This window comes from Equus przewalskii, chromosome 17 (assembly GCF_037783145.1).
Source record: "Equus przewalskii isolate Varuska chromosome 17, EquPr2, whole genome shotgun sequence".
Lineage (NCBI taxonomy): Eukaryota > Metazoa > Chordata > Mammalia > Perissodactyla > Equidae > Equus > Equus przewalskii.
In genome coordinates this window covers 4,532,598-4,553,140 of record NC_091847.1, presented here as the reverse complement: position 1 = coordinate 4,553,140, position 20,543 = coordinate 4,532,598, and the positions used below count along the sequence as shown (strand labels likewise).

The following is a 20,543-nucleotide window of genomic DNA, read 5'->3' as shown; positions in this document are numbered from 1 at the left end:
CAGCTAAGAGAGCAGCACTGCAGTGTCCTCACACACACACAAAGTCAATAAGTGAGGGGAAAACAACAATCAGAGTTGAGGACAGAGGAGAACGAGGGTGTGCATCCCTGGGAACTAGATCAAATTCCTGAGAGAACTTCAGACTTTCAAAGGCCATGAGATAGGTGGGTTCAAACCAAGAATCCAGGAGACGCAAGGAACCGGGTGACATCTGGCTTCCAGGTGAAAGAGATAGAAAACTAGCTAAGGCCTAGAAGGCCCAGGAGGGTGGAGGGAGGCAGTTGTAGGCCAGTTGGTGGCAGAGAGGCTGTGGTCCAATCGGCTGCCCTCCTCTCCCGTCCCCGCCCTCAGGAGCCCCTGTGACACGGCCACAGTTCCATGATGAGGGCGTGGGGTTCTAATCTCCAAGTCACTCCCAATGCTCAGTTGCCTGAGAGTAGGACTGTATGTGAGAGATGGAAACTCCTATCTTGTATCTAAAAAGCACTGTTGCTACCTGCTTGAGCTCCAGTCCCGCTTCCTGGGTGATTGGGACCATCCTCCGCATCCTGTATGGACTGGGGCTCTTCCTCCTCTTCTTCCCCCCCCCCAAAAGGAATTTGCCCTCACAACTAACTTACAAAAGGAGAAACGTCAGGAAGGTAAGAAATCCTGGACCGAGACCCACCAGAAGATGAGTCTCTCTTCTTTTTTACTGTGATTTCCACTTCTCTGAATCAACTAGAGGGACTCCAGGGATGGGAAAGAATAGAACATCAGCCTTCTAGAGACAAGCCAGGTTGGGTGGGCAGGGGTGAGAGTGGGCATGAGGATTTCGATCCGAAGATCTCCGAGCAGGAGTCCCGCTGTGGCAGAGGGCTCCAGGGAAAGTCCCCAGGCCAGTGACCAGTGGCCATGGACGGCATGCTGAGTGGGATCTGTGGGAAGACAGGCCCTGAGCACTGGTTCCCCAGCCACCTTCCCGGGGCAGGTGTCTCAGGCGGGCCTTTGCCCTGTCGTGGTTGATCTGAGGGCACAGCTGAGCCCCCGAGAGCCTCTGGGCAGGACCTGGAGTGGGGCTGTAGCCTCAGGAAGCAAAGTCCTCCCTGAGGAAGCTCACAAGAGTCTGTACATCAGAGAATGTGCACGTTTCTCGAGCAGAGGAACAGTGACAGAAGATGCATGCTGGTCCCACACGGGGACCTTCTTATGATCCTCAAAGAAGGAAGACAGCAAATGTCCATTTTGTGTTCAATTATCCACTTCAAAAGTAAGTAAAAGGGAAGAAACACCCCAGGGCCCCAGGAGTTCAGTGGAGACAGTCATCTTGCTCACAGACGCTGTGTGTCTGCAGCTGGTCCAGAGAGAGGAGAGGGAGCCTTGGGTCTCAGCCCCCACAGCTTCTTGTTTTTTCTCTCATTTCAGCGTCAAGTGGAGCCGAGAGGGAGGAGCAGCAAGAGCAGGAAGAAAAGGGGAGCTTGGAAAGGTAAGCTCCTGCCTTTCAGCCCTGTGCCCCAGAGCTGGCCTCCACCTCCTGTCCCTGAGTGCCCAGCTCCGTGGGCTCGAGGATGCCGGGGACAGAGCCTGTCCCTCAGGAAACAGAGCCCTTGGGGAGGCTCCCAGGAAGGAGATGAAGACCTGAGTCCTTGCCAGATTCTGTGCTGGGAACTAAGGCCCAGGCCAGCAGGCACCTGGAACAGGGTGCTGCCCAGCAGGGGCATGTGGGCTGCGGTGGAGGTTGAAGCACTTGGTCAATGGCAAACCTCAACCCAGCAGCAGCCTTGCCATCCCCGTCAGGGATCCCGTGGCCTTGGGCACTGGTGCCTGGGCTCCAGAGTCTGACCTCAAACGGTCTCCCCTAAAGGCACATTGCATGCAGCCTCCTGTAAGAGCCCTAGGCCCCTGCCTTCATCACTGTGACCTAGTGCCCTAATTTCTAGCTTACAGAGCTGGCCGGAAGGACCTGGCAGAAGTGGGGGGCCTGATGTCCCTTTTGCAAAGGTAAGGAATCTTGCCCTTCTCTCCTGGGCTTCTTTCTCGCAGAGTCTCTGATGTGCCCCAGGGCTACAGGCAGCTTGGGGCTGAGCTGAGAGGGGAGCCATGGGGCAGGGGGTGGCAAGAGGCCTGGGGTGAGGGACAGCAGGAGAATTCGGTGAAGTGAAGGGAGGGCCAGGGAGGGCCATGGGTCTCAGGGGGCCACCCCGACCTGGCCTGCCCTGCTGTCCCAGGGCCCTCTGCTCCTGGCTACAGCTTATGCATCTTGTTTCCCACAGCTCCCCGGGGAGGCTGTCTTGTAAGGGATGCTTCCATCACTTGTCATCTCAAGACTCCCCTGGGGAGGTGTGCAAGACAGCATCTGCTAGAGTCCGCCAGCCGTGCGGGAAGCCTGTGGAAGGTGCTCCTCTCACCACGACTCCAGCACTTTCCCTGGCTCTTCTGACCCAGCGCACTCTACCTTTGGCCTCCACTCTGCCAGCAGAACCTCCATCGGCCTTGACCAGAACTCCACTCGGCCCTGTTGCCACGAGCTCGGCTCCAGCTCACTCCTGTTGGCCGTTTCCCAACTCAGGCCACGGCCGCATGAGCTGTCGCATTGAGTTCCTCTCCCGGTGGAACGTGATCAAGGTCTTGTTCTTCCCAGGTCATCACACTTCGAGTCCCAGCAAGGGCCCCTGTCCTGCCACCGACCAGTGGCCTCATTCTGGGGAGGCCCCACAAATAGGGAGGGAGAGACTGATAGCCCCTCAGTTGCCAACCCTGATGTCCAGAAGCTGCTCGAGACGGAAATCACGGAAAGCATACAAACGGAGGTCTGGGAAAAAGAACAAGATGATCCAGGCACTCCTCAGAATCTCGAAGCACACACTATCATGTCTGGGCTGAATTTCCGCTGGGGCCTACCCCTCCTGTCCTTGGGGCCTGCAGATCTGAAAGCATGTGAGGCTCAAGCCTCGGCCCTTCCATGGTCCCCTCTTACCCCCGCAGCCACCTGTGATTCTGGGGCTCCCTCGAAAGCTGACTTTGCACACTTCCTGGAAAAACCTCTTGAGCCTCCTCCAGGTGACAAAGTCTTAACTTTGACAACAAAAGCCTCAGTTCCCAGCCTGGCCCATCCCCTCCCCGCTCCCTCACCTGTGTGTGAGGAAGATCAGAAGGCCCTGGGAGGGACCCTACCTGGCGATGGCAGTGGGCCCTCGGAAGCCTCTCTCTTGGGACAGGAGGGCCGGCCGCCTTCTCCAACCTTCCCATTCGGCCTCTCAGAGAGAAAAGGGCATAGTGGCACCTTCGTGGGGGCCAAGCAAGGCCGTCGAGAGCTGAGTTCAGGGTCCCCAGTGGCCAGGAATGAGCCTCGGGAGGAGACGAGGGGTGGGGCCTCACCAGAGCCCTGCCGTGGGGTGGCAACACTGGAGGGGGAGTCAGGGTCCCAGTCTTGGAGCCAGGCCGGGGGAATAGGAGACACCCTCGGGACCAAAGCCCTCCAGCCCATGCCTGAAAAGGAAGAGGTTTCTCACAAGAGCCCTTTCAGAAAAATGTTGAGACGCCTCCTGCCCTGCCTGAGGCCCAACAAGGAGGAAGCACCAGAGGATCCCCTTGCAAAGGCAAGCCCGCGTCAGCCACCACCCAGAACCAGGCACGGGTCACACACAGCTCGGCGTCAGATGGCAGGGCTGTTCAGGCGCCATCGACAGTGACATCCTTCATCTGCGTCCTGGGAGAGAAACTGAGGCTTGCCGAGAACTTCTGGCCTCCCAGTCGAAGCATCATCAAAACCATTTCAGGCCTGGGAAGCTGGACATACCTGTTACCACGACGCTCCCTCCTCCCCAGACCAGAGAAGCACAATGACAGAGGACAGTCCCCAACCTAACTCCAGGGACCACAACTGTCTGACTACGAGGGAATGGATCAGAACATGCACGGCAACTGGACCTTGCCATCCAGGCAGCCGCGGTCCCCACCAAACCCTGCCAGCCTGGGCTGAGGGTGGCAGCTGCCTCAGCCAATCCATTACCCGCCATGCTGTCCTCAGATAAGTGTCTCCTGGGATGAGTAGACTGTGCCTGACACACCTTTCCTCATAGGAACGCTTATCTCCCCAAACAGGGAAGTGGAGGAACCGAAAACCTGGTTTTTCTCCTTATCCCACCCTCTGTGCTAATGGTGTCTTCCTACCCCAATTTTCCCCCAAATACACTTTTTTTCTCCTTAGAGGTTGTGGCTTCTGTCTGTGCCCTGCTAGTGGTAAAAACGGGGGTCAGGCTCCGCTCTTCCTGAGAGTCTGCTCTGGCTTCCAGAAGGGACAGGGCCATGGGGGGAGGCTGACTGAAGCGTGGCTCACCTGCCCTCACCCCAGCTCCCCCATTGCACCTGAAGTCCCCATCACACTGTCCTTACAAAAACAAATGGAAGCTTTGGGCTATTTCCAGATGAGCAAAACCTCTAAGACGCCAGCCCAGGATGGGCCCCGCCTGTCCTTTCCTGCATTCTCTGGCCCTTGAACATGTGGGGCTGCACAGGCTAAGCTGTCTTACATTCCTGAGCCCCAATTTCCTTATTTTGGAATGGAGTTAAACACCTACATCTCAGGGTTGTTAGAAGGATTCATTAAAACATGCATAGCAAGAGGCACAATGTCTGTCAACAATTATGTGCTGGATGAATGGTGATCAACTAGTCTTCGTACAACTATTAATATAATGTTATTAGAATTAAAGCTAGTATCACTTTTTTGTTGCTCACCATTGTCTAATGTTTGCTACATATTTAGGAAGCATTTCTTCTAATAGTCATCTCCTTTTCTCTGGAAAAAACAAAGCACAAAACACCAGAATTCAAGATTATCGTATTCTCTTTGCCTCTATTTTGTTGATACTAAGGGTTCCCAAGTCGAGATCTCGTTTCTTTTTCTTTATTTCTCCTTTTCTCTTTCTCTCTCTTTCTTTGTTTCTTTTTTCTTTCTTTTTCCCTCTTTCTCTCTCTCTCTCCTCCTCCCCTTCTCCCTCCCTCCCTCTCTCTCCTGCCCCTCTTTCTCCCTCCCTGTCTCCCCCTTCAGTGATGAGCACACTGAGAACAAAGCGGAGGAGTCAGGACATTGAGACAAGGAAAGCCAGGTTTGGACCAGAAAAAAAAACATCTTCCAAACAAGGTAACTATTTGTTAAAATATAACTCTTTGAATCATTCTCATAGAGAAACATTTTTTAAGAATTTATTCCTTTGTTCTTGTCCTCAGATCTGAATTTTCCATCACAGTCCCATTGTCATTTTATTGCAAAGTTCTGACACCAAGATATGGGATCATTTATGAGGCTGCAGAACATAGCATAAAATAGCTAAAAAAAAAATCGCTCATTTTGATTTAGTTTTCACTTCTGCCCAGTAATGACTCTGGATGCCATCCTATTGACCTCTGCTTTTGTTCCCATCAAAATCGATACAATATGCAACGTCGTAAATTTGCTTTGGCTGGCTTTCAGTTCATTGCCGGACTGAACGCTCCCCGTGTGAACTGGGTGATAATGAAGTTGTGGGTGAGGCAGCCTCCTGCAGTCAGCGATCATTACAGTGGGACCAGGCATTAAAGTAAATGACAAATAGGCAGCAAGGGCCAGTAGGGTCAGGGAGATATTGATCAAGAAGCAGGCTTCGAAAGTTAATTCTTTACCTGGAGTTCTATAGGCAATGAGTATTAGCTTCAGAGAACCAGGTTCAAACAAATTTCTTACTAAGGTTTATTTCCAGCTGGATCAGAGAGAATACCAATAATTTATGTGAGTTGAACATGTTTCTTCATGAAAGTGACCCCTAGCCAGTCACAAAGTGCATCACATACATAAAAAACCATACAGAGCGCATGCAGAAATTTTAGAGAATAGACCTGAACATCTACTTACCCTCCACCAACTCAAGAAATGGAATATTTCCAGCATCTCAAAGCATCCACTCCCCACCCCCAGAGGCCAGACCTCCCCTGAGGCTTCTTCCCTCACTCTCAGATGCAATTCCCAAGCTGATTTTTGTGATGATAATTCCCTTTCTTTTCATTATATTTTATCACTTGTAGGTGAATCTATTAACAATATATTGCTTTAAATTTTGTTTTCTAATGTTTTACAAATGAGATCAATATTATTAGTCTTCTTTAACTTTCTCCTTTGTTTCAACATCATTTTATTTGACATTCACTCACATTGTACATGTGACTGTGGCCCCCTCACGATTACTGTTTTATAGCGGTCCACTGTTTGAGTAAACCGCAGCTCATGTACTCTTTCTACCGTTAATACACGCTTTCAAGGTTTGTGTTTATTTATTTTATTATTTAACAGCTGCTAAAAACCTCTTCGCAGTTCCTGTTTTGCTTATTCTAATAAATTTTAGTATCAGCTTATCAAGTTACGAGGAAAAGTACATTGACCGGAATTCCACTAAATCTGAGTCAATTTAGAAGTGATATTTTTATGATAGTGTGGCTTTCCATTTTTATGTGCTTCCTTTAATGTCTTTCAATTTAGTATTATATTTTCTGTACAGAGATTGTGCATAACATTTCCTAGATTTTCTTGAGTAACTTTTTTCAATGATTACTGTAAATGGGATCTGTATTTAGTTTCCCAAGACTGCCATAACAAAGTACCACAAATAAGTGGCTTAAAAAACAGAAATTTATTCACTCAGCAGTCTTGGAAGCTAGAAGTCCAAATTCAAGCTGTCAGCAGGGCCCTCTTCCTCCGAGACCCTGAGTAGAATCCTTTCCTGCCTCTCAGGGGTCCTGGGGGCGGCTGTAGATCCTGGGCATTCTTTGGCTTGTAGCTGCATCACTCCAGTCTCTGTGTCTGTCATCACACGGTGTTCTCTTGTGGGTCTGTCCCTGTGGTTCTTTTCTTGTAAGGACACCAGTCATGCTGTATTAGAGTCCATCCTACTGACTTCATCTTACTTGATTACGTATGTAAAAGCATATTTCCAAATAAGTTCACATTCACGCGTACCAGGGGCTAGCACTTCAACATATCTTTCGCGGGGACATAAATCAACCCATAACAGCGCCTTTGTTTTTTTATTGCATTTTCTAACAGCTTTTTTGCTGGTATATAGAAATGTAAGTGACTTCTCCATATTGATTGTAAATTCAGTAAACTTGATAAATTCCCTTGTAAATTATAATCATTTATTAGTAGATTCTTTAGGTTTTTCTACATAGAAAATGTTATCATTTACAAATAATAAAAATTTTGTTTTCTTTGTATTAATCAAGGTTCTCCAGAGAAACAGAACCAATAAGATATATATTTTTAAGTTAAAAAAATATATATGTATGTATATATATATATATAAACTATAAAGGGATTGGCTCACATGATTATGGAGGCTGAGAAGTCCCAAGATCTGTAGTCTGCAAGCTGGCGATCCAGGAGATTCGATGTGGACCTGCAGTCTGATTCTGAGGCCTGAGGACCAGAAGTGATGGAGTAAGCTCCAGCCCCAGGGCCAGAGAAGAGCGAGGTCCCATCTCAAGCGATCAGGCAGAAGTCCCTGTTACTCACCTTTTTGTTTGATTCAGGCCTTCAACCGATTCGATGAGGCCAGTCCACGTCAGGGAGAGCCATGTGCTTTACCCAGTGTACTGACTCAAACGCTGTTCTCAATCCCACACCCACTCACGGCCGCATCCCGAATAACGCTTGAGCACATGTGGGCGCTCTGTGGCCCAGTGAAGTTGACCCATAAAAGTAACCATCACATGTCCTTTCCAATTTTTATAACTTTAATGACTTTCTTTGACTTACTATACTATCTGGAAACTACATTAAAAAATAAAATAACAATGATAATCTGTATCTTTATCTTGACCTTGATCATTAGGAAAATACTTCAAACACTTCACTATTAATTATACTACTTGTAAGTTTTTGTTTGTTTAGGTACTTTTGATCAGTAGCTAGTTAAGTAAGTTTTGTTTTTTTAAATTCCTATTTTGCTAGAGAATTATTTTTTGAAAATCATAAATAGCTAACTATAATTCTTTATGAAGCACCTTTTCTGTATTTGTTGAAATGGACGCACAATTTTCTCTTTTAATCACTTAATGTGATAAATTGTAACAATAATTTTTCCAAGAATAATTCAAGCTTTTCTGGATAAATTCAGCTTGGTTTGGCTATCTGCTAATATTCTATGTGATTTTTTTCTTGCATGTGTACTCTTAAGTGGATTGGCTGTAATTTTCATTTTCTTCCTGGTTTTGGGGTCAACATAATGCACACCTCATTAAGGAGTTAGAAATGTTTTCTCTTTTCCCATTCTTGGAAGAATTTATGTAAGATTGACATCATTCTTTCTTAAGTGTTTCTTAGAATTTATCAGTAAATTCTAGAATTCTAGTCCTACAATTTCTTTGTGGGGAGGTTTTAACTTATGGATTCAATTTTTAAATAGCTTTGAAAACAAATTTTCTACTATTTTAGCGTGACGTCTGATAAGTTGCATTTATAGGAGTTTATTGCGAAAATTTTCAGATTTATTGCAATATCCTCTGACACTGTAATATCTGATCTGTAGCAATGTCCCTATTTTTAATCCTTGATATTGGCTATTTGTGCCTTCAATCTTTTCTGTCTTGTTCAGTCTTGCCATGGATTTATACATTTCATTAGTCTTTTCAAAAGGCCAGTCTTTGGCTTTGTGAATCGTCTCCTTGTAATATTTTCCAATGTTAATTTCATTCTCATCTTTAATATTTGCTTCTTTCTATTTTGTTAGAGTCTGTTTGTCTTAGCTTTTAGTTTTTAACATTTCTCATTTTATGATGAAAGCTATTAATTCCCCCAAACAGAGCTTCATTTTTTTCACAAGTTTTGATTATAGTATTTTCACTTTCATTTAGTTCAGAATACGTTCTCATTTCCCTTTTGATCTATGAGTTTGTTAGAAGTTTATCTTTAAATTTGCAAACATATGGCTTTTTGTTTTTCTAGTTTTCTTTTAATTATTTATTTATAATTTAATTGCATTGTAGTCAGGGAATGTGGTTCATATGATACCAATGTTTGAAATGTATTGAGAGTCACTAAGTTCCATCTATATATGAAAATTTTTCAAAAATATTTACCATGTGTTAATAAATAAGTTCATCTTACAGTAGTTGTATGCAATATTTTATATATGTTTGACCTAGGTTATTGTTTTACTCAAAACTCTCAAAATTTTTTCTGTTCTTTTTTCCATTTTCTTTCTTCTTTTCTCTCTCCCTTTCTTTCATCACCTTAAAGAATAACTTACTGAGGGATATGTTTATAAATCTCCCACTGAATTTGTGAATTTTTAGATTATTTCTTGGAGTTAAACCTATTATTACTCTTTATATCTCAATCCTCCTTTTAGATATATCAGGGTTAGAATTGTTATATCTTCCTGCTAAATTGAATATGTACTATTATAGAATTATTCTCTTTAATGTTATTAATTTTTTCAAGTCCATTTTATCTAGCTGCACCATTTTCTTCTGATTAGTATTTCCTAGGATATGTTTTTCCCTCCTTTAACTTTTTATTTACTTCTTTTTGTTTTGTCTCTTGAAAACAATAAAAATCTTGTTTGGATTTTATTATTCTTCATACTGAAATCTTTGTCTTACACTTTTTCATTTTCACAGGTGTATTTGTATTTATCTCTAACATCTTATCAAACACTTCATATCCACTTGATTTTAAGATTTTTCTTCACCCTTATTTTTTTTTTTGGAATTGTTACAAGCTGCTTTTTCTTTAACTTTATTCTCATTGTTTTTTATTTCCTCTACTTGTTTGAAAGTTGCATGTTCTTTATTTATTATTTTAGCAGATAGCCTGAATTTAAAAATGTATATATATAATCAGTCAATCAAAATCATTATTCCCCTCCCAAAAGAGCTATAAAACATTTTAACTTTCATTATTCCTTTCACTTGAAGTTATATTGTTTTCCAGGGTTTTGTTTTTTCACTTCTACCCTGTCGCACTCCCCCACCCACACACTCAAAATTAGGCATTGCCTTTTTTTAATACGTCAGTGAACGCTTAGGTTCTATATTAACCATATGTTAATGTGTAGTAACAACATATTAACTAATGTAAATGTGCATAATTCCTTTCAAATTCCACTGCAAAACATCTACCCAGGGTTCTTTTATTTCTGCCCAATATAGGTCCTTTAAAAGTTCCTTATAAAAATCTCATGATAGTAAAGCTTTTTACACCAAAATTATTTTCTTTCATTCTTGAAAACTATGCTGAACATAGAATTCTGGGAAAAGATCTATTTAATTTCAGCACATTAGAGATAATATTTCACTGTTCTCTAGCTCTAACAGTGCTTTCAATAAGTGAGATCACTCTAAATGATGTTCTTTGGTGGTTGATTTATCTTTTCTCTAGGGCTGCTTTTAAATTTTCAGTTTCTTTGGTGTTCTGCAGTTTCACCACTATGTGTCTAGGCATGAATGTTTTAAACCCTCTTTGTTTGTTTATTATTCATTGGGCTTCCTGAATCTGAGTTTAGTGGAATGAACAAAATGGTGGCAGGCCACAATGGAACATAATGGGAAGAAACACATTAATTAAACACAAAGAAACATAGATGGAACTTGAAGCCACAACGCTAAAAGGTAAAAAAGTAAGAAAAAAAAAGAATCTAAAATGTAAAATATAATAGCGTTTAAACAAAATTTTAAAAACATATAAAATTGTATAAAATCGTGGATAGTTATAAGCAAAAATGTACCTACTAACACTTCAGGATGGTTGTTTATGAAAATGGGGAAGAGAGCAATAGGAGGGCAGAATGAGGACTCAAGATGGAAAACAAGCAAATAAATAAGTGAATTTAAAAAGGGGCCTTCAATTGACCAATGTGATAACTCATACTGAGCTGAGAAATATTATTTACTGGAACCTTTACATCTGAAGTCCACAATGTATATGTGTATAATTGTGAATGTGTGTCTGTTCAAGTTAGTGCATACCTTAACCAAAGTTTTTAATTTTAATGTATTCAAATTCATAATATTTTTACTTATACTTTGTGCTTTTCAAGTTTTCTCTAAAACGTTCTTCCCTGTCTTTCATTTAAAATGATGATCTCATATATTTTTTCTATTAAAGAAGAAAATATGTATACGTGTGTGTGTATATATATATTTATATGTATACATATACAGTCATGCGCCACATACCATTTTGGTCAACAATGAATCACATATATAGAGATGGTCCAATAAGATTAGTACCACACAGCCTAGGTATGTAGAGGCTATACCATCTAGGTTTGTGTAAGTGTACTTTATATGCTCACATAACTACAAAATCACCTAATGACGCATATCTCAGAGCACATCCCGGCCATTAAGAGACACAGGACTATATATCTAGAAGTATACATACCTTTCAAAACTGGGTCTTTCATCCACCTGGTGTACAACTTTGCGTGTGGCGTACGGGGAGATTTCCTTCTGTCTTTCTACTGACATTACCAGCAGGCATTTCACGGTCAGTCTCTTTTTCAGGTTCTATCATGACTTTCCAACTCTCCCTGGATGTTGACTCAGATTTGGACGCCACTTAGAAGCTGGTCTGCAGCAACTCACGATGCATTGAAAGATGTCTCCTTTAGCCTGAATTATTTTATGATAGCCATACTTGGAATGCAAATATTGCAGAAAATAATCATACACCAGCCTGGAGCCACTCCTCAGTCAGGGTGTGGGATTTTGGCAGAATTAGGTCTTTGAAATTTCACTAGTGACTAGATAAAAATTGCAATCAAAAGGATAAGCATAATGAAAAACCAGCAAGCTCTCTGCCACAGCCAGAATATCCACCTCTGCTCTAGTCATCATTTCTGTATGTTCAGTGGTTCTGTTTCTTCCATAAACCCAGGTGATTCCTACTAGTTTCAGTTCAGCTGCAACCAAAATGCCTCCACTAGCACAGAAGTGGTCAGCCAGATGAACCTAGTCAATTCCAGCCTGAGGCACACAGGCTCCTTCCTGCTCTCTCACTTGGCTGTCTCTCATCTTTCACTCACTCTGTCTCTTTCTGTCTCTGTCTCTCTCTGTGTACGTGTCTCTGAAGCCCATCCTCTGTCTCACTCCCCCCTCACTTCCTCTCTCCTCTGGCAGGTGGACTCCAGGCATTCCGTTCCTTTGTCTTTACCTTTCCTCATGTATCTAACACATGCTCACCTGTATGGGCTCAGTTTTGGTTTTTTTTAAGGTATGCATTTTGGTGAGGAAGATTGGCCCTGCTGCCAATCTTCCTCTTTTTTTTTTTTTCTCCCCAAAGCCCCAGTGCATGGTTGTGTATCCTAGTTGTAGGTCATTCTAGTTCTTCTATGTGGGACACTGCCTCAGCATGGCTTGATGAGCAGTGCTAGGTCGGCACCCAGGATCTGACCCAGCGAACCCTGGGCAGCCTGAACTGAAGCTGCAACTTAACCACTCAGCCCAGGGCAGGCCTCCCAGCTCAGTTTTAAATGTTGCTTTCTTCAGGAAGCTTCTCTGTCTGGTCAGTGATCCTCCTAAGTACTCATTAAGCACCCTTCATTTGCCCCATTAGAGCACTCATCAACCATATGTAACTATTCCAAGCCACCATGGGAACTATTGCTTTAAACCTGTCTCAGAGCATTTTCCCTTCCTCTTCTCCTGAGACTGGACCCCTCCACTCTGATGCTTGGCAGGGCCCATGCCCCTGGGAACAATGATTTTAAATCTTGGGCATGGGCATCAGTGGTATCGGTTAGAGCCTTTCCAGGGGGCCGATGTATGGATATCTCTACTGGAACCTTAAATGAGATGCAAATCCAGAGTTACCAGAGGTCATATTCACCTGGTAATGGAAAAGTCTTCTCTGCAGAACAGAGCTGAACAGAACCAAGCAGAAGTGGGAGAAGCAAAGAGCTTTCAGAAGGCTGTGAGTAATTGATTCCAAACCCTGAGGTTCTGCCTCAGGCAGTTTTTCCTTGATCCTTGCAAGTCCTAGAACTAGTAGTTTCCTTTTTTGCTTATGTTAATTAATGGATCTTTATCTCTTGCAGTACAGAGTTCTAATATACCTGATCAGTGATCCTTACGGCCCTCAGAGTGACCCACAGAGCAGACCAACAGCATCAACATCACCTGATTGCTTACCAGAAATCGAATTCTCAGGCCCAACCACAGAACTACACAGGCCTAGTAGTCTGCATTTTAATGTATCCTCAAGGGTTTTCATTCCTGCTAAAGTTTGAGAAGATCTCATCTAGATGATAAGCTCCACAAAGACAGAGAATAGGTGTCTCTTGCTCAGAGTCATGCTAACCACCTAGAAAGTGCCTGGCACTCAAATTAATATTGTGGAAAATTGGGTAAGCCACAAATAGGCAGAGACGGCACTGTGAGCTGAGAAATTCGCATAGAGAGGAGGATCAGAAGCAAGCAAGGTGTTTGGGCTAACATGCAGCTGGGGAAGGAAGGTGAAGCATTGAGGCTCTTGGGCTGAAGACTGGGAAATGAAGCTGGGTAAGTATGGAACTCTGGGCAAGTTAACAGACTTTGAGACCCATGAGATGGGAATCCAGCCCAACCTATCGCCCCTTGTAAGTGTACTGCATTTTTTCTCATTAAAAGTTAAAGAGACAGTGGAAACCCTCCCCCCACCAGCAAAGGCCCTGTACAATGCCTGCACAGGGACCGTCTTCTGTTATTACCGTGTTTGGGCTCACCCCTTGGTCCCCAACATATGCAGAGTAGCAAAAGCACCCCATATCAAATTCCCTTTCCCAGGTAAATAGGATCTCAGCAGGTGTGCTGAACTAGATGATCGGGTCAGGTAAGGGCTGGGGAGTGATGGGTGGTGGGTGTCATTTTTCTGGGGGCTGTCTGATGGGGAAGGAGCAATCCAGGAATCCTCGTAAACCAGAAAGTGGGCAGTTTAGTCCCATGCATCACAGAACCAAAGTGAGAGCAGAAAGGAGGTTTTCCATACAAAACATACTAACTCATTACAAACTGGACTTTTTTGTTTACTCTTCTTATCCCCCACTTTGGAATGTTAGCATAATGAGGGCAGGGATTTGTGTCTGTCATTCATTCCATATTCCTAGGACAGAGCCTGAACATAGAAAGTGCTCAAAAATATTAAATGGAAGAAGGATAGGACTGAGAAGAAAACATTTTAAACAGAAGATGGGAGGCAATCCTTAAGCCGCATTGGAACCAATAATGACTTTTGTCAGGAGTCATGCAGCCTTGGACAAATGGTAGAAGGAGTGGCTAACGTGACGAACCAGCAAATATGCACATTTTCACTGTTGACTATCCATAAGCTTAATATTTTGGAGCCAGCTCCTAAATAATTGTTCCTCCTTCCCTGGTCTTGCCCCCCCATCTACTTCTCACCCCACTGTGGCATTCATCTCCCTCAGTCCTGGGAGCTCCCATTATCTTCATTGCATGTGTCTCCTAGCTTCACAGAACTTGCAGTCCAGGCCTTCTGGAGCCTGTTACTCAGGTCTGCCTTCCTCTGGCACAGTCTCACATTCCTAACTTATCCCCTTCCACCCCCCTATAAAAAATATGCTCATTCCGTCGATGCCCTGCCCTCGATGCAGAGCCCAGAGAAGCCCTTCATAGCCAAGGACACTGAAGAGGCAAAAGAGCACAGTATAGTTTAAGAGGCATTCCCAGCGCATAAAAAATTAACACCTAATTGATGATTTATTTAAGGTCATTTGCTTCTAGTGTTATTTTGAAGAATTCTACTTATGAGAACAGTAATTTAACCCAAAATGAATGCCTTACCAATGGAGTTTCAAATCAGTCACAGACTGTTAAGACACATGTTTTGGAGTGGAGTTGGGAGATGGGGTGAGACAGGTGGTACCCTGCAAATCACATCTGAGAAATGTCGGTCCTTGACCACATTTGATTTCCTTTTTGCTTCACTCGTGGTTAGAACTGCACCATATGCCTAGTCCCGGGAGAACACTGAAGTAGCTTCTATTGGTGTTTTCTCTCCTCCAGTCACAGAGCACTGATCCATATAATGTTTAAATCAACATTAGCACTTACCTTTCCATTTTGAGCAACTCAGGGATATACAAAGAAAGAGACATGAAATAAACACACTGGAAATAAAGCACAGCACTCTCATTTTTAGTAGGTCTCCATCTTTTACTAATTTCTATTAGGCACATGCCATCACCTCTGGAATTTGGTTTTGTTACGCATTCTTGCTGATGTTATTATACGACTAAATGTACAATACTGCATTTCTTCTCTCTGGAAGCTATTTCTTTTCTCTGCCTTCCTCCAGATTTAAATTTTCCCATCTCTGGTAGTTGCTTTATTGCATGAGTATAGAGATGATAGATAGGTAAATAGAGATGGGGTGATTTATGAAGCCTGAGTCTGCCAAGGCCCCATGAACAAGACATGGGTATATTGTCTGGCAAACTATGTCAACTTCTTTTACTTATAACTCTTAGCTTTGGTGTAGGTTGGAGTGTCATGATTACTGACTATTTGAATTCAGTCATGAAAAGATATGTTATCAATGGTCCCCTTTCATTTATTCCAAACAGGTTTTCATATGTCCAAAAGAATGCCCCTAACTTGGCCTAAGAAGCAAAATATTCTTTTTTCCCTCCTATCTATAAAAACATAAAATTGTCAGTTTATTAATTCAACGTTTATTGAGTTCCTACTCCATGCCAGGTACAATCCAAGACACTGGAGATGTACAGATAAAGAAATCCCCACACCTTCCTTAAGGAGCTCAAAGTGAAGTGGAGAAGACATGTGAGTAAACAAAAATGTGCATAAAAGTGTGACAGGACAAGATGATATAGACTCATTCCTCTCTGCTCATTCCCGCTAAGCACAGCTGCGATCTATGGAAATAACACATGAAACAACCAAAGGAGAAGAGGAAGACATGGAAAAGGAAGGCAAACTGGTTTGAGACTCAGGGCTTAGGAACAGCACAGCAGCAGGGTGCCTTAGCTTCCCTCACCCAACGGACAAAGGCACCCTGTGTCTCCTGACTCTCAGCCTCACAACAGAAGGGAGCCCAGGTATGCTCATTACTCCCAAGGATCCAAGGGAAGTCCACCTGACAACATCAGAAGAGCCCTCTGCCACAAGCAAAGGGGATCGATTGGGAGCCTCATCAACACTATGTGGCCAGAGGAAATGCCTCTCCTTCCCCTCAAGTCTGAGACATCCATCCTCCTCCAAGAGACACAAAGGTAGGCAAGTGGAATTAGTAAAGGGGACCCAGCCATGACAAGCAGCCTGTCCAGAAAGTCTCTGTCTCTTGATGTGCCTGAGACTCTTTCTCCCTTCAGGAGACTCCAGGTCAGGTGGGCAGAACCAGCAAGAGGAATTAACAATAATTTTACACAATCTTTTCCAGAAAATACAGGAGGACAGAATATTTCCCAATTTATTTTGTTAGGCTAATTGTCCTGATACCAAAGCCCAAAAAAGATAGTACAAAAAATGAAACTACAAAACATTCTTTCTTATGAACATAGACACCAATGTCCTCAACACAGTGTTGGCAAATTAATCTATCAGTGTATAGAAAGAATTACACTACACGATCAGGAGACATTTATTTCAGGTTTGCAAAACTGGTTTAACATTCAAAAGTCAATTAAATGTAATCCAACATATCAAATATAAAGTTAAAGATAGATTAAAATAAAAAGATGGAAAAGGACATGCCAAGGAAATTATAACAAAAAACATATCCGGAGTGACTATATTACTACCAGACAAAGTAGAATTCAGGACAAGGAGTAATAGAAGGGCTAAACAGAGATGTTGCATAATGAAAAAGGGGTAAATTATTCAAGAAGACACAGCAATTGCAAATTTATGTTCCCCTTAAGCAGAGTTTCAAAATTCTTGAAGCAGAAACCAATCAATCTAAAAGGAAAAGCAGAAGAATTCACAATCCTTAGAGACATCAGTAATCCCCTCTAAGCAACTGATAAAACAAGTATACTAAAACTTATCAAGGATATTTAATATCTGAACAACATTATTGATCAACATGGCCTAATTGAGATATTTATAGAAGACTTGCCCCAACAACAACAGAATAAATGTTCTTTTAAAATATGCATGGGGGACCGGCCCAGGGTTCCCTGGTTTGGATCCCGGGTGCGGACATGGCACCACTTGGCAAAGCCATGCTGTGGTAGGCATCCCACATATAAAGTAGAGGAAGATGGGCACGGATGTTAGCTCAGGGCCAGGCTTCCTCAGCAAAAAAAGAGGAGGACTGGCGGCAGTTAGCTCAGGGCTAATCTTCCTCAAAAAAAAGAAAAATGCATGGAAAATTCACCATGATAGACCATATTTTTAGCCACAAAGCAAACTTTAATTTAGAAGGATTGATATCATACAAAGCATGTTCCTGCGCAAAAATAGAAGTAAGCTAGAAATCAATAACAAAATAATATTTACAAAACTCTTAAATATTTATAAACTAAACAGCATACTACTAAACAATCTAAGGATCAAAGCGGAAATCACATTGGGCATTACATAATATTTTATATTAAATGAAAATGAAAATACAACATTAAATTTCTGGGTTACAGCTAAAGCAGTGCTTGGAAGGAAATTTATAGTAAGAGATACTTATATTAGAAAAGAAGAAATGTCTCAAATCAGTTATTTAGTCTTCAGCCATAAGGAACCAGGAAAGGAAGAACAAATTAAACATAAAGCAAGCTAAAGGAAGGAAATAACAAAGATTAGAGAAGAAATCAACAAAATAGGAAGCAGAAAATTAATTAGACAAAGTAAAGGAGACAAGGTTCTTGAGAAGAGAAATAAATCGATAAATTGATAACCAGATGGATAAAGCAAAACAGAAATGAACAAATTACCAAAATATAATAAATAGAGTTGGGGACATCATACACATCCTACAAGCTATACAAGGATAATAAGAAAATGCTAAATACAATGCCAATAAATTTGATAACATAGAAGAAATGGATAAATTCCTTGAAAGCCACAAACTATCAAAACACAATCAAGAAGAATTACACGTAATGAATAGTCCTATATCTATGCAAGACATTGAATTCTTATTCAACATTTTCACAAAGAAAAATCCAGGCATACACAAGTTCACCGGTGATATCTATCTAGTATTTAAGAAGAAATTCATGTAAAATTATAAAAATCCTTCCAGAGAAAATATAATAAGAGGAAAGTCATCCCAATTCATTTTGTGTGGCCAGCGTCATACTGACACCTATATCAGACAAAGACGGTATATGAAAAGTAGAGCTCAATACACTTATGAGCATACATATAAAAATCCTTAACAGATGATTAGCAAATGGAATGCAGCAATTAGAAATAAGTATAATATAATATAAGTAAGTGAGATTTAGCATAGGAATGCAAAGTTGGTCCAATATGAAAAAGTCAATCAATGTGGTCTCAAATAAATAATATAAGTCTTTATGCGAAAGAAAACTATGGAAAGAAGAATAAAATAAAGCCAGATCAAGCAGAAGAATTTCTTTCTTTTTTGAAAAATATCTTCTTATTTGAAGTAAGACAACTTTTTATTTGAAGGTAAGAGCAGAAATCAATAAAATTGAAACTTGGAAAACAATGGAGAAAGTCAATGAAACAAGAAGCTGATTTGTTTGAAAAAAATAATAAAATTGATAAACCACCAGCAAGACTGACAAAAAAAAAAAAAAAAAAGAGAAGACTTGAATGACCAATATTAGAAATAAAACAGGGGATATAACTACAGATCCTACAGCAATAAGGAAAATAAGGGAATACGACACACAAGTTTATACTCATTAATTTGACAACTTGGAAGAAATGAATAAATTCCTGAAAAAACTTAACCAGGATGATATAAGTAATCTGAATAGCCCTATAGCCATTAAAAAACTGAATCAACAAATAAAAAGCTCCAAAGAAATAAATTTCCAAGTATATATAGTTTCACTGGAAAATCCTACCAAACATTTAAATAAAATTTATACACAATGTCTTCCAGAAAAATATTAGGACAAAGCACTTCCCAATTCATTTCTTGAGGTCAGCATTACCCTGATACCAAAAGGCTAAAAAGGCAGCACACAAAGGGAAACCACAGACCAGAATCTCTAATGAACTTAGACCCAAAAATCCTCAACAAAGTGTTAGCAAATGAATCCATCAACGCATAAAGAGAATTATACACTACAACTAAGTGGGTTTTTTTCCAAGTATACAAGGCTTCAGCATTGCACAATCAATATAATCAACCATATCAACAAGCTAAAGAAGAAAAGCCTTAACATCTTATGAATTGACATAGAAAAAGTATTTGACAAAATCTAGCTCCCTTTCACATTAAAAGCTCTCAACAAGTTAGGAATAGAGAGGAATTACCTCAATTCGATGAAGAACTTTCTAACTTGGTCCAATCATGTCCATCTGCAAGATATTGTTCCCATTAGTGCTCTAGCGTCTCCTTTTCCTCTTGGACACCTTGAAAGCCTTACTCCAACACAACCTCCTCCAGGAAGCCTTCCATGATTGATACAACCCCCACTTATTAGTCAGTTCCATGTAAAAAAATCATTATTTGTGCCACAAAGAAATAACCATATAATATTGCTCATTGTCATTATGTGTGGTGGTAGCTTTGTTCCATCAATGACAGCAGAACATTCTTAAGGGCAAGAATTGAGAATACAGTTCCTATATTACCCACTGGGCTTTCTATTGTAATAAACTAATTGTAGGTTCCAAGTAAATATAATTAAAGAAACAGGAAGAGAAAGATGGTAAAATGAGTAAAAATGAGAAAAAAAGAAAGAAAAAGAGCCCTTATCTGTAAGAAATTGTGTACACTATTTTACATCACATAATATTTAGTAAGTCAAATAATTTCCACAGCTTCACTTACTTTATATTTTAAATGGAGAGAAACATATCTGCCCTAATTACATTAAGTACTATTGGGCTTAACTAGGAATGTCATGGTTCATAGAGAAAGAGACATGAGATGACCATGGGAAGTGTCTCCTGGGCTGAGAGGAGACAGCCACGAGGAAATAGCAGGCACCACTGGTGGTGTCCAGGTGAAGAAAGACTAAATGGAGGATGAATAGATAGAGGGAGTTGGGATAGAGGCCTTTCTCAAGAGCTGTGATTAAGGATGTAATTACAACTGCAAGTTGAGGTGAAGAGGCAAGTCCATAGATAGGAAGCACCAAAAGAACCCTCAGTATGAGAAATCCACTTTATGAATAAAGTGGAAAGAGGGGCACTGCTTGGAGAGTGTCCACAGAAGACAGGGAAACGCAACTGAGCACCTAGATCTGGTTTAGGTCAGAGAAGGCTTTCCTGAGGAAGCAAAGTATACCGTGAGTCTGTATTCTTCAGTTGCAAGTGACAAAAACCCTACTGAAACTAGTATAAATGAAAGGAGGAATTGATTGACTCATATAACCAAAAGGCTAAGGGTACCGCTGTTCTCACAATCTCGATGGACCGTCTTCATTCCT

The 20,543-nt window shown here is 41.7% G+C and overlaps 1 protein-coding gene across 1 annotated transcript; it reads left to right on the top strand.

The window, feature by feature from the left end:
* The first annotated feature begins 372 nt into the window (after positions 1-372).
* LOC139076689 (spermatogenesis-associated protein 31E1-like) lies at positions 373-4,188 on the top strand. Its single transcript, XM_070580889.1, has 4 exons — positions 373-641; positions 1,405-1,465; positions 1,920-1,980; positions 2,253-4,188. Exons 1-4 carry the CDS (start codon positions 456-458, stop codon positions 2,860-2,862), a joined length of 918 nt encoding a protein of 305 aa, XP_070436990.1. The 5' UTR covers positions 373-455; the 3' UTR covers positions 2,863-4,188.
* Positions 4,189-20,543: the final 16,355 nt, after the last annotated feature.

Bases quoted from the DNA above. Each gene is read 5' to 3' on its own strand.
- LOC139076689 (XM_070580889.1), top strand. From the start codon at position 456: ATGGAAACTCCTATCTTGTATCTAAAAAGCACTGTTGCTACCTGCTTG. The intron at 642-1,404 runs GTAAGAAATCCT...CTCTCATTTCAG, and splicing joins AAAGGAGAAACGTCAGGAAG to CGTCAAGTGGAGCCGAGAGG. The intron at 1,981-2,252 runs GTAAGGAATCTT...TGTTTCCCACAG, and splicing joins CTGATGTCCCTTTTGCAAAG to CTCCCCGGGGAGGCTGTCTT.